General features: G+C 44.3%; 1 protein-coding gene across 1 annotated transcript; it reads right to left on the minus strand.

Annotated features, from left to right (window-relative positions):
* Nucleotides 1-284: 284 nt before the first annotated feature.
* On the minus strand, nucleotides 285-3,006 carry LOC118365893 (uncharacterized). The gene is made up of 4 exons (XM_052491624.1): nucleotides 2,428-3,006; nucleotides 2,146-2,302; nucleotides 1,893-2,026; nucleotides 285-934 (listed from the first exon to the last, which is right to left on the minus strand). Exons 1-4 carry the CDS (start codon nucleotides 2,665-2,667, stop codon nucleotides 791-793), a joined length of 675 nt encoding a protein of 224 aa, XP_052347584.1. The 5' UTR covers nucleotides 2,668-3,006; the 3' UTR covers nucleotides 285-790.
* Between the last annotated feature and the right edge of the window lie 11,599 nt (nucleotides 3,007-14,605).

Below are 14,605 nucleotides of genomic sequence, written 5' to 3' on the forward strand. Positions count from 1 at the left end.
CAGCCTACGGCTCTTTTCTTTTGTGGCGAGAACAAGCCCCTCTTATGGCCCTCAATGAGATCATCCAGAGCAGGGTAACACACACACACACACACACACACACACACACACACACACACACACACACACACACACACACACACACACACACACACACACACACACACACACACACACACACACACACACACACACACACACACACACACACACACACACACACACACACACACACACACACACACACACACCTTGCAGTTAAACTGTCATACTGTAGTCGCACACACACCTCCTCTTTGAGTCACATCATCAGTGAGACAGCACACACTCTGTGGCCACACAGCAGCAATAGATATTTCGGCCACAACAAAGTCCAGTCTCGGTGAAGAATGTCTCTGATATGTTGACATGTCAAAATCTCTGATTAGACAGAGATAGACAAGGTAGGAAGCTGTGAAACATGGTGTTGTGTCAAAATATATGACAGACCAAATGATATAGTTCGAGTAAGCAGTTGATTAATGTCTTATCACATTGTCCCTTGTTTCAGTGAGACCCCTATATCAGCCCATATATTTTAGAGATATCAGCTCCGATATGTCAAAGATACTAAATAAGAGATTTCAGCTCCGTTCTCTCAGGGATATCACCCAAGAAGAATCAGTGATACTAGTTCAGAGTGTCACCAGTTCAGAGTGACACCTGTTCAGAGTGACACCTGTTCAGAGTGGGAGCTTTCTGCTCTCTATGCAGTTCTTGATGTTGGCTTCATCTGCTCCCTCAGTGATGATCAGGCTTCCCCCATTATTGGTGTGTCAGTTGTACTGGTGACTGGTTTAATAAGGATGTTTATGGTCCGTTCCACATTAGTGGACAGCCTTCTATGGCCTCTCTCTGGGTTACTCTCTGGGGAGCCTCCTCTTCTAGATTTAATCTGTGGAACAGAGTATCATGTTGAAGCATCTAAAACCATACACCAGTGCTCTTCAGTCCTAGTCCTGGAGAGCCAGTGTGCAGGTTTTTATCCTAGCCAAGTATCAAATCAAATCGTATTAGTCACATGCGCCAAATACAACAGGTGTAGATCTTACAGCGAAATGCTTACTTACGAGTCCCTAACCAACAATGCGCTTAAAAAAATACAGATAAGAATAAGAAATAAAAGCAACAAATAATTAAAGAGCAGCAGTAAAATAACAATAGCGAGACTATATATGGGGGGTACCGGTACAGAGTCAATGTGTGGGGGCACCGGTTAGTTGAGGTAATATGTACATGTAGGTAGAGTTATTAAAGTGACTATGCATAGATGATAACAACAGAGTAGTAACGGTGTAAAATAGGTGGGGGGGCAATGCAAATAGTCTGGGTAGGCATTTGATTAGGTGTTCAGAAGTCTTATGGCTCGGGGGTAGAAGCTGTTTAGAAGCCTCTTGGACCTAGACTTGCCGCTCCGGTACCACTTGCCGTGTGGTAGCAGAGAGAACAGTCTGTGACTAGGGTGGCTGGAGTCTTTGACAATTTTTAGGGGCTTTCTCTGACACCGCCTGGTATAGATGTCCTGGATGGCAGGAAGCTTGGTCCCCAGTGATATATTGGGCCGTTCGCATTACCCTCTGTAGTGCCTTGCGGTCGGAGGCCGAGCAGTTGCCATACCAGGCAGTGGTATGGCAACTGGTGCAGCTGTAGAACCTTTTGAGGATCTGAGGACCCATGCTAAATCTTTTCAGTCTCCTGAGGGGGAATAGGTTTTGTCGTGCCCTCTTCATGCCTGTCTTGGTGTGCTTGGACCATGTTAGTTTGTTTGTGAGTCCTAACACATTTGATGATTAGTATTAGTGTTGATATAGGTACGTAGTAGTAGTGCTGGGCTGGAACAAGAGTCTGCATACCCTGTAGGTCTTCTGGACCAGACACTGTCTTACCACCCACACAATGAGGAACACGCAGGCTGTGACTGGGATCGGAAGCAGGGACAGCAGACTCCCCCTTGACAGAGTCTGTTCATGGTCCTGTGCTTCACTTCCTGAGAGAGACAACAACACACTCTGTGAGGAAGAGACTTATGAATGTTGTATGTTGGGGCTGAATGAATGCTGTATGTTGGGGCTAAATTGATACTGTGTGTTGGGGCGTGTTTCTTACCTGGTGTAGTAGGGGCAGGGCAGGGTGGAGGCACACAGCGGAATCCTCCTTCTCCCTGAGCTGCAGAATTCAAAATGTCTCTGATATAGTCAAAATACTGCCCAGACGGCCATTTGACCGCCTTATAGTGGCATTTAAAGACTTGCATTGTTGCCTCCTGGAAGTACAGACAAACAAAGTAAACATCAGGATGGTTGCACCACTTAATACAGTCAATAAACTGGGTCTACAGTAACTGGATCTACAGTAACTGGATCTACTGGCAGAACTGACAGGCATTACCAGCTCCTCATGATCAAATTGGAAACGTAGATTTTGCAGCATGGTGATGAAGATCATAATATTATTTTTGTTGGAAGAAATGGCACCAAACACCCGGGCCAGTTCCCTAAGGCTTTGTTCCAGTGGATAGATATTCAATAGAACGCAGCACACACCAGTCTGAAGTAAGAAAAGGGAGAAAACCGACTTGGTTACATATAATTCCATTCTACAGATTCCAAATAAAACTAAAATGTTCATCAACAAAAATGCTGCCAAAGTTTAAGACCACCCAGCGCAACTTCTCTTGTGAAAAAAGTTTCTGCATGATGTTTTGTTTTTGAGAAATTCTACTCACCCTCTCTTTGGGAATATAATGTATAGAAATGTTATAATCCTTTGGAATATTGTGTTTCTGTAAAAATAAATTAGGATTATTTGGTCATTTATTTTTTGCCCAGTTTGGCCCATTTTCTGTATCAAAAGAAGAGATTTAAAGTAGTTTTTATGATTAAATAAACTATAAACTATCCCCAGACTAGTTTTGTATAGTACAGTTCAGGTTAGATGTCGAAGTTCTTACCAATAAGATCAGCCTGCTCACATCATCTGTGACAGGATTCCCAAATCCTCCTGAGCATACTTCAAGACTTGTGAATAGAAATAGGAGGACACACGTGGTCGTTCGAATCTGACAGAGGAAGCACATCAGAAAGGGAAGATTTTCCTTTCCCAGCCCCTCCGTACATGGCTTTCTTTTCTGAATCTGTATATGACTTCACTTTCTCATCAACCCTCAAGTTAATTCTAGAAACGTTCTAAAAAAATTTTTTTTTAAATATTCAGGAAAATCTGATAATAATATCATACATAAAAATATGGATTTTTACTCACTTTGCTCTTCATATGGAACTTGAGAAGTTAACAAGGAAGACTTGAAATCCAATGTTTCTTTCTTCAGACAGAGGACTTGTCATGATGACATGTAAATACTATAGACCAGGGTCCGGCGGACTAGTGTTGCAAGGGCCGCCGATGGGAACTACTGTCTGTCACTATCATTCATACACTCACCCGCACGCACACATTTTAGAAATTCTTACTTGTTTGATATTTGTGTTCTATCTAAATGGGGACAAAACATTTTTTTTTAAGAGTTGTAGTCCCCTATCCATTCATAACCTGCCCTGAGCCTCTTCAAGCATCATGCCGTCATCTCACAAAACGTCTCTGTGCCGTTTCGCTAACATTTCCAGCTAAATATTTATCATAAATGTTATCAAATGGAGTGAGAATCAATATCCAGTGTAGTATCCAAGAAAATGAAGAGGATATTTGGCTGTGATGTGGATTAGAAGTGAGTCTGAGAGCCTGAGAGGAGAGACAGCTGTCTGTGATTCATATGTTTTGATTCATCTGACCTTTTGTGTACGGCACAAGGACAGTATTGTGTACCAGTCCACTGTCACTCAGTCACATTGTGTGTGTGTGTGTGTGTGTGTGTGTGTGTGTGTGTGTGTGTGTGTGTGTGTGTGTGTGTGTGTGTGTGTGTGCGAGCGGGGGAGAGAGAGAGAGAGAGAGAGAGACAACAAAAGCTGCTCGTTGAGAGTGGTTGCATATACGAGTCAGACAACATGGAGGAGGATGAAAGTACAACTCGTGACAAATCACTCACTTGTTGCTCTTTGTAAGGTTTTGATCAGGCACACACAAGGTTACTTAACAAAGTACATTTTTCTGTGTATGACGTTAGGAGCCAATAGGGGCCAGATGTATTTACAAGGGTTGGGAAATACTGTAACTCGAAAGTGAACAAAAATATATATAGACAATGTTTTTATATTAGTGTCTGTCTTACAATATGGGGCAGTATTGACTTTTTATGAATAAATAAACCACACAAAAATTCTGGTAATCTCACTGATGATTTGTCAACAGCATTCATATCACAGGTGTCATATGAAGACAATTTGCATTGACAGCACATTCTTCAGTGGTCTTAAAGTGTTTATAGTCCTGTGAGTTAAACGTGTGCTTTACAGAAGCAACACAACATAAGACAAAAATGACTTTTATCTCCGTAACTATCATGGTCCTTGCATTGTACACAAATGGTAAATTTGGAATTACTTCAGTACTTAACCTTAAAGCTATCGATTTTAATATCAGTATACTATTTCAAACAATTATTTAGGTTTAATGTAAATCAAAGACTGCAAATTCATATTGTTTTATCTCTTCCAGGCTAAGCAGGTGACATTTTATTGACCCAGACTCCTGCAGTTGCCATGGCACAGTCTGGAGAGTCTGCCACGATCAGCTGTAAAGCTAGTAGTGCCATTGACAATGATTTAGCCTGGTACCATCAGAAACCTGGAGAAGCTCCTAAATTCATCATCAACTTTGACGGTGGTTTAACATCTGGTCGATATCATGGCACTGGATATGATATTGATTTCACTCTGACCATCAGTGGAGTTCAACCTGAAGATGCAGGAGATGCATGAAGCTACTCCGTTCACACAGTGATACAGAGCCGTACACAAACCTCCCTCAGCTGTAGAGAAAGTGATCTAAATCTGCTTACTGGGGACTTTCACAAATGTGTTGAAATACAATATTAATTGTATCATGACAAACACAGGTAAGGTCAAGGCCCAATTTGAATATAATATCAGTTAATATGCCTGTTTGTGGGTGTGTTTATGCCTATTTAGGTAAGGTTGTTCCAGTCAGAACGCAGACAATTAACACTGACAGTGTGCAAAGTGTACAAACCATCAAGACATTTGTGTAGGCCTAAAAAGTATATGTGTATTAAAGACTAGGCCTCCCCTGCGCTATATGATTTACAATGTTTTTCGTGGTCTACACATCAAAGTCCTCCAGCACGCGAGGTGGCGGTAATGCTGCCAGCTTCTATGCTGCCCGAAAAAAACTTCTGGTTAGATGTTTAAAATATTTTCGGATTCACGGCAGCAACGCTACCTGGATCACTGAGGTATAATAAGAACTGGGAACAACGTCCAACTACATCCGACCGTTGTTTTCAAAGTAATCTACTCACGTTCACATACACCGCTTCATGGACTGTCTGTACGGGTTGCATCCAGTTTATATGGACCAACCACAGGGGTTTTGTGGCACCTTAATTGGGGAGGATGGTCTCGCGGTAATGGCTCGAGCGGAATTAGTGAAAAGGTTTCCATGTGTCTGATGTCATTCCAAAAACTCAGTTCCAACCATTATTATGAGCCGCCCCTCAGCAGAATCCACTGGGGCACGAACATCACATTCATGAGCAGCGACAACATCATCACGTCATCCAAAAATATAGCAAACATTGGATGAATATAAAATGTTAATGGTCTTACTTGAGTGGTAAGGATGAGGCAAGCGACTGCAGACGAAAGTCGAGGATGGCGATTGTATCATGCGCCGGAGAAGATGGCTGAAGTTTTACATGCTCCTAAACAAATGTGTTTTTTTGTTCATTTTTTCTTGCATTGTTTGTAACTTATTTTTTTACTTTTTCTGTACATAATGTTGCTGGTACCATCTCTTATGACAGAAAATAACTTTTGGACATCAGAACAATAATTACTCACCACAAACTGGAAAAAGCTTTTTTTCCATTAACAAGTCCGATGAGCCCGACATGAAGGACATACAGATTTCCCGGGAACAGGCCCAAATCTCTGTCATTTGCATGAAGAGAAGATGGAGAAAAAGAGGACGGAGATCGGCTGCTTTCTGAGAATTTGTTGGCAATCGAACAAACCCCTGCTGCCTTCCGTTCAACTACCTAACATGCAATCATTGGAAAATAAAATCGACGACCTACGAGGAAGATTAAACCACCAACAGGACATTAAAAATAGTAATATCATATGCTTCACGGAGTCGTGGCTGAACGACAACATTATCAACATACAGCTGGCTGGCTGGTTATACGCTGTATTGGCAGCATAGAACAGCGGGTTCTGTATATTTGTAAACAACAACTGGTGCACGATATCTAAGGAAGTCTCAATGTTTTGCTCGCCTGAGGTAGAGTAGCTGCTAGGCGACCTAAACTGGAACATGCTTAACACCCCAGCCATCCTACAATCTAAGCTTGATGCCCTCGACCTCACACAAATGATCAATGAACCTACCAGGTACCACCCCAAAGCCGTAAACATGGGCACCCTCATAGATATCATCCTAACCAACTTGCCCTTTAAATACACCTCTGCTGTTTTCAACCAAGATCTCAGCGATCACTGCCTCATTGCCTGCATCCGTAATGGGTCAGTGGTCAAATGACCTCCACTCATCACTGTCAAACACTCCCTGAAACACTTCAGCGAGCAGGCCTTTCTAATCGACCTGGCCGGGGTATCCTAGAAGCATATTGATCTCATCCCGTCAGTAGAGGATGCCTGGTTGTTTGTTAAATGCCTTCCTCACCATCTTAAATAAGCATGCCCCATTCAAGAAATTTAGAACCAGGAACAGATATAGCCCATAGTTCTCTCCAGACCTGACTGCCCTTAACCAACACAAAAACACCCTATGGCATTCTGCATTAGCATCGAACAGCCCCCGTGATATGCAACTCTTCAGGGAAGCCAGAAACCAATATACACAGGCAGTTAGAAAAGCCAAGGCTAGCTTCTTCAAGCAGAAATGTGCTTCCTGCAACAAACTCAAAACATTTCTGGGACACTGTAAAGTCCATGGAGAATAAGAACACCTCCTCCCAGATGCCCACTGCACTGAAGATAGGAAACGCTGTCACCACCAACAAATCCAAGCGTTTTTCTACGGCTGGCCATGCTTTCCACCTGGCTACCCCTACCCCGGTCAACAGCACTGCACCCCCCAGAGCAACTCGCCCAAGCCTTGCCCATTTCTCCTTCTTCCTAATCCAGTCAGCTGATGTTCTGAAAGAGCTGCAATATCTTGACCCCTACAAATCAGCCGGGCTAGACAATCTGGACCCTTTCTTTCCAAAATTATCTGTCGAAATTGTTGCCACCCCTATTACTAGCCTGTTCAACCTCTCTTTCGTGTCATCTGAGATTCCCAAAGATTGGAAAGCAGCTGCGGGACACTCTTGACCTAAACTGCTTCAGACCTATATCTATCCTACCCTGCCTTTCTATGGTCTTCGAAAGCCAAGTCAACAAGCAGATTACCGACCATTTAGAATCCCAACATAACTTCTCCGCTATGCAATCTGGTTTCAGAGCTGGTCATGGGTGCACCTCAGCCACGCTCAAGGTCCTAAACGATATCTTAGCCGCCATCGATAAGAAACAATTACTGTGCAGCTTTATTCATTGAACTGGCCAAGGCTTTCGACTCTGTCAATCACCACATCCTCATCGGCAGACTCGACAGCCTTGGTTTCTCAAATGATTGCCTCGCCTGGTTCACTAACTACTGCTCTGATAGAGTTCAGTGTGTCAAATCGGAGGGTCTGTTGTCCGGGCCTCTGGCAGTCTCTATGGGGGTGCCACAGGGTGGTGCCACATGGGGGTGCCACATTGGGGTGCCACAATTCTTGGACCAACTCTCTTCTCTGTATACATCAATGATGTTGCTCTTGCTGCTGGTGAGTCTCTGATCCACCTCTACGCAGACGACACCATTCTGTATACTTCTGGCCCTTCTTTGGACACTGTGTTAACAACCATCCAGGCGAGCTTCAATGCCATACAACTCTCCTTCCATGGCCTCCAATTGCCTCAAACCCTAACCCTAACCCAAATTACATGCATGAGAGCACCAGCTGTTCCGGACGACTGTGTGATCACGCTCTCCACAGCCGATGTGAGTAAGATCTTTAAATAGGTCAGCATTCACAAGGCCGCAAGTGAGAATGCTATTCATGGACTACAGCTCAGCGTTCAACATTGCCCTCAAAGCTCATCAATAAGCTAAGGGCCCTGGGACTAAACAACTCCTTCTACAACTGGATCCTGGACTTCCTGACGGGCCGCCCCCATGTGGTAAGAGAATGAAACAACACATCTGTCACACTGATCCTCAACACAGGGGCCCCTCACAGGGGTTTATGCTCAGTCCCCTCCTGTACTCCCTGTTCATGCATGGCCAGGCACGGCTCCAACACCATCATTAAGTTTGTCGATGACACAACAGTGGAAGGCCTGATCACAGACAACGACGAGACAGCCTATAGGGAGGAGGTCAGAAACCTGGCCGTTTGGTGCCAGGACAACAATCTCTCCCTCAACGTGATCAAGACAAAGGGGATGATTGTGGACTACAGGAAAAGGAGGACTGAGCACACCCTCATTCTCATCGATGGGGCTGTAGTGGAGCAGGTTGAAAGCTTCAAGTTCCTTGGTGTCCACATCACCAACAAACTAACATGGTCCAAGCACACCAAGGTACCAGAGAGTCTAACATTGTCCAAGCACACCCAGGTACCAGAATGCCAAGTCGAGATCCAATAGGCTTCTTAACAGCTTCTACCCCCAAACCATAAGACTCCTGAACAGCTAATCAAAGGGCTACCAAGACCCCTCTTTTACACTGCTGCTATTCTCGGTTTATAATCTATGCATAGTCACTTTAACTCTACCTGCATGTACATATTACCTCAATTACCTCAACTAACCGGTGCCCCCGCACATTGACTATGTACCGGTACCCCTCTATATAGCCTCTCTTGTGATTTTACTGCTGCTGTTTAATTACTTCTTACTTTAATTTTACATGTTTTACTTATCTATTGTTTACTTAACACTTATTTTTATTATTTTCCTTATCTTCTTAACGCATTGTTGGTTAAGGGCTTGTAAGTAAGCATTTCACTGTAAGGTATACCTGTTGTAGACCCGTCTACCTGTTGTATTCTTGCGCATGTGACAAATAAAATTGTATTTTATTTGATTTGATTCATCTTTACAAGAGGCTGTTCACCTACTAATCTCACTGCAACCCCCCTCCAGGTCTCTACTTTGTTTCCTTTTCTGTCTCCCTTTCCTCCAATCCTAGCCACCCAGCCCCTAACTGGATGGTCATGCACCGTTGCAATGTTCTCTCTCTATCCCACTACTCTCTTCTCTTCTATCATATCATCTCTCCATTCTGCTATATCCTTCTCCCTCCTGATTCTGCCTCTTCGACCCTACTCTCCTCCCTTTCCGCATCCTATGACTCGCACTGTCCCCTTTCCTCCCGGCCGGCTCGGCCCTCCCCTCCTGCTCCATAGCTGAGTGACTAATTGCGAGCTTACAGAACAGAGCTGCAAGCAGCTGATAAAAAACTACTTTTGGAGGTCCAATCATCCCTTCACTTCCTCCTCTCTACCTTCTTTTCCTCTGTATTCATGTCTAAAACCACTTTCTTTTACTCTAAATTTCAAACTTCTGCCTCTAACCCTAGGCAACCACCTCCTCCCTCCTTAATTCTCCCTCCCTCCCTCCCTCTCCCTCCCCCTCTCTGTGGACGACTTTGTCAACCACTTTGAAACAAAGATTGACGACATCCACATCTCATTCACTCAGCCTATTGAGTCCACTGGTTCCACTCACACAGAAATACCCTATGCCTTGACCTCTTTCTCCCCTCTCTCTCTCTCCAGATGAAATCCTGTGACTAGTGAGGTTCGGCCACCTGATTGCTCAACCCCATCCCCTCCTCTCTTTTTCAGACTACCTCTGGAGATGTGGTAAAATGGTAAAATGGCAAAGGAAGAAATGGCAGTGGTTTTAGGGGTGCCCAACCAATTTGTGCTACTTTGTGGGGGGGTTTTCACGTTATTTGTAACTTATTTTATACATAATGTTTCTGCAATCTTACAGCAGAAAAGAGCTTCTGGATATCATGACAACGATCACTCACCTCGAATTAGAAATGATTTTTTCAACAACAAGCGAGACTCACGTAATATTCTCCAAACACCCGGCAGGGCCGACATCCCAGTTATTCGCAAGAGGAAGCGACACGGGTACAGAGGACAAAGATCTGGATGCCTCGTCAGGACCCGCAGAAGCCGTGTAGGAACGCTGCCGTTACCGTCAATATTACTCGCCAAAGTGCAATCATTGGACAATAAATTAGATGAGGTGCGATCATGAATATCCTACCAACGGGACATCAAAAACTGTAATATCCTATGTTTCACGGGATAGTGGCTGATTGACGACATGGATATTCACCTGGTGGGATATACGCTGCACCAGCAGGATAGAACAGCACACTCCGGTAAGACGAGGGGGGGCGGTCTGTGCTTATTTGTAAACAACAGCTGGTGCACGAAATCTAAGGAAGTCTCTAGATTTTGCTCGCCTGAAGTAAGTATATTGTGATAAATCGCAGGCCACACTACTTGCCTAGAGAGTTCTCAGCTGTACTTTTCGTGGCTGTTTATTTACCACTACAAATACATCCTGACACTCTTTTTTTCTCCTTTATTTAACTAGGCAAATCAGTTAAGAACAAATTCTTATTTTCAGTGACGGCCTAGGAACAGTGGGTTAACTGCCTTGTTCAGGGGCAGAACGACAGATTTTGTACCTTGTCAGCTCTGGGATTCAATCTTGCAACCTTTCGGTTACTAGTCCAATGCTCTAACCACTAGGCTACGCTGCCGCACTCAGTCCGCACTCAGTAATCTGTATAAGGAAATAAGCAAACAGGAAAACATTCACCCAGAGGCGACGCTCCTAGTGGCCGGAGACTTTCATGCAGGGAAACTTAAATCAGTTCTACCAAATCTCTATCTACATGTTGAATGTGCAACCGGGGGGAATTCTAGATCACCTGTACTCACAGAGATGCATACAAAGCTCTCCCTCACCCGCCATTTGGTAAATCCGACCACAACTCTAACTTCCCGATTCCTGCTCACAAGCAAAAATTAAAGCAGGAAGCACCAGTGACTGTCTATAAAAAAGTGGCAAGATGAAGCAGATGCTAAACTACAGGACTGTTTTGCTATCTCAGACTGGAACATGCTCTGGGATTCTTCCGATGGCATTGAGGAGTACACCACCTCAGTCACTGGCTTTATCAATAAGTGCATCGAGGTCATCGTCCCCACAGTGACTGTATGTACATACCCCAACAAGAAGCCATGGATTACAGGCAACATTCACACTAAGCTAAAGGGTAGAGCTAAAGGGTAGAGGAGCGGGACTCTAACCCGGAAGCTTACAAGAAATCCTATGCCCTGCGAAGAACCATCAAACAGGCAAAGCGTCAATACAGGGCTGAGATTGAATCACACTACACCGGCTCCGACGCTCGTCGATTGTGGCAGGGCTTGCAAACTATTACAGACCACAAAGGGAAGCACAGCCGAGAACTGCCCAGTGACACGAGCCTACCAGACGAGCTAAATCACTTCTATGCTCGCGTCGAGGCAAGCAACACTGAGGCATGCATGAGCGCATCAGCAGTTCCGGATGACTGTGTGATCACGCACTCTGTAGCCGACGTGAGTAAGACCTTTAAACAGGTCAACATACACAAGCCTGCGGGGCCAGACTGATTACCAGGATGTGTGCTCCAGGCATGTGCTGACCAACTGGCAGGTGTCTTCACTGACATTTTCAACATGTCCCTGATTTAGTCTGTAATACCAACATGTTTCAAGCAGACCACCATAGTCCCAGTGCCCAAGAACACAAAGGAAACCTGCCTAAATGACTACAGACCCGTAGCACTCACGTCCGTAGCCATGAAGTGCTTTGGAAGGCTGATAAGGGCTCACATCAACACCATTATCCTGGCATCCTGGCATAAGACTCCTGAACAGCTAATCAAAGGACTACCAAGACCCCTCAGTCCGGAGCTGCCCCTCACTCAGGAGCTGCCCCTCAGTTCGGAGATGCCCCTCAGTCAGGAGCTGCCCCTCAGTCAGGAGATGACCCTCAGTTCGGAGGCGCTCCTCAGTCCAGTGGGGCCTTTAATTAGGGTCTTAGACCCAAGGTCGGAGGCGAGGGTCGCCACTCTAAAGAGGCCCTTGAAGAGGGAAATGACTATGGTGGAGTGGAGCCAGAACCGCCACCGCGGCTAGATACCCACCCAGACCCTCCTCTATAGGTTTAGGTTTTGCGGCCGGAGTCCGCATTTTAGGGGGGGGGGGACGACGACTTATACTCAGGGTCCTTCGCCGTCTAGAATCTCCTCCCAAGTCCATGAGTCCTGCGTTCTTTGCCGCTGCTGCTGGCCGTTACCACGCTGTTCGGTCCATTGTAGGTGGGTTATTCTGTCACGATCATTGTATTGAGGAGACCAAAGCGCAGCATGATGTGAATACATCTTTTAATGAAAGACGAAAAAACACGAAGTACACTAAACAAACAAATTACCGAGACGACCGTGACCGCTTTCAAAACTGAGCGCAAACATGCAACATCACATAGATAATAACCCCCCAACTACAATTCAAAACAGGCTACCTAAATATGGTTCCCAATCAGAGACAACGACAAACACCTGCCACTGATTGAGAACCATATCAGGCCAAAACACATAGAAACAGACCAACTAGACATGCAACATAGAATGCCCACTCATATCACACCCTGACCAAACAAAACATAGAAACAAACAACTCAAATAATGGTCAGAGTGTGACAGTCCTAACCGAGTTGCCAAAACTGTAGTTTGTTAAATTAACAAGAAATTTGTGGAGTGGTTGAAAAACGAGTTTTAATGACTGCAACCTAAGTGTATGTAAACTTCCGACTTCAACTGTATGTATACTGTAGCTAAAAAACCAATACTAAGTGTTAGTAGCCCATATCCCTCACCCTAAAAATGTACTCTATTTTCACCAACGCGGTATTGTAAACACATCTTTCGTGGCCGGTGTGTGCTTGTTTGCCAACATTTTTTGTACAGCTTTGACAGTGTTACTGATAATTATGGTGGCGCTTGGCTTGCACCTGCAAATTCGGCACACATAACATTCTATAATAGAATTGTGTTATTTAACAGGTCAAATTGTGTTATATGACATGTATGTTTTTTGACATGCAAAGACACACATTTTTTATTTATTTATCTAGGCAAGTCAGTTAAGAACATATTCTTATTTACAATGACGGCCTACACCAGCCATCATGTGACACAGCCTGGATTTAAACCAGGGTGTCTATAGTGATGCCTCTAGCACTGAGATGCAGTGTCTTAGAACGCTGCGCCACTCGGGAGCCCAAATGGTGCTCAATGTGCCTCACCCGAATAATTTGGTCTATTTTCACCTCTTAACCTCTTTACTTCCAGCAGCATACCGTCCTGCATACCACTGGTGGCTTGCTTCTGAAGCTAAGCAGGGTTGGTCCTGGTCAGTCTTTCGGATGGGACGTTAAATGCGTGTCCTGACTCTCTGGGGTCATTAAAGATCCCATGGCACTTATTGTAAGAGTAGGGGTGTTAACCCTGGTGTCCTGGCTAAATTCCCATTCTGGCTCTCAAACCATCATGGTCACCTAATAATCCACAGTTTACAATTGGCTCATTCATCCCCCTCCTTTCCCCTGTAACTATTCCCCAGGTCGTTGCTGTAAATGAGAACATGTTCTCAGTCAACTTACATGGATAAATAAAAAATAAATACTTTTTTTGCCTACTATTCTAACATGGTGGTGCACATGAAGCCTATAACCTGTTTTAGAAAAATGTAATCATTGAATAAATAATTAAATAATTTAATTGTCTGTTTATATGCCCCCTTTATTTATCCTACGGTTCTGACATGTTGTACAGGGAGTACACTGTAAGAACGGCTTATGTTCTGAATTCAGTCGCTGCACATTTCAAAAAGGCTGAACAAATATTTATATTGACTACGTCTGTCGTCGCTCGCTCATTAATGTCTTAATCGAAATTACGGATTGCCGCTTATCCGCTTGTCCTACCCTTATGCCATAGTTTGTACATCTCAATTGTCAGTAGAAATTACATTTGTTTAAGCAAATCAGCCATATCAGCTATGTTTTTTGAAACGGCAGTAAATGAGTCGGAATTAACTGTTTCGCTGCCAGACAAGGCTACGCTGAAAGCCAAGTGTAGCAGTGCTAAGGTGTCAGGACTGCTGTTGGGACAGCATTATGTAGGCCCTAACAGTTTGTGGGCACTGTTTGTCACCGCTATAGTGCAATTGATGTATTGTTTAGTGTTGAGTTGTGTAGTGGCTTTGCTGGCATGCATCTCCCATAAAATGTGTTTG

This window comes from Oncorhynchus keta, chromosome 33 (genome assembly GCF_023373465.1).
Source record: "Oncorhynchus keta strain PuntledgeMale-10-30-2019 chromosome 33, Oket_V2, whole genome shotgun sequence".
NCBI lineage: Eukaryota > Metazoa > Chordata > Actinopteri > Salmoniformes > Salmonidae > Oncorhynchus > Oncorhynchus keta.

Bases quoted from the DNA above. Each gene is read 5' to 3' on its own strand.
- LOC118365893 (XM_052491624.1), bottom strand. From the start codon at position 2,667: ATGAACATTTTAGTTTTATTTGGAATCTGTAGAATGGAATTATATGTA. The intron at 2,303-2,427 runs GTAATGCCTGTC...CTGTACTTCCAG, and splicing joins AATTTGATCATGAGGAGCTG to GAGGCAACAATGCAAGTCTT. The intron at 2,027-2,145 runs GTAAGAAACACG...TGTCTCTCTCAG, and splicing joins CCCTGCCCCTACTACACCAG to GAAGTGAAGCACAGGACCAT.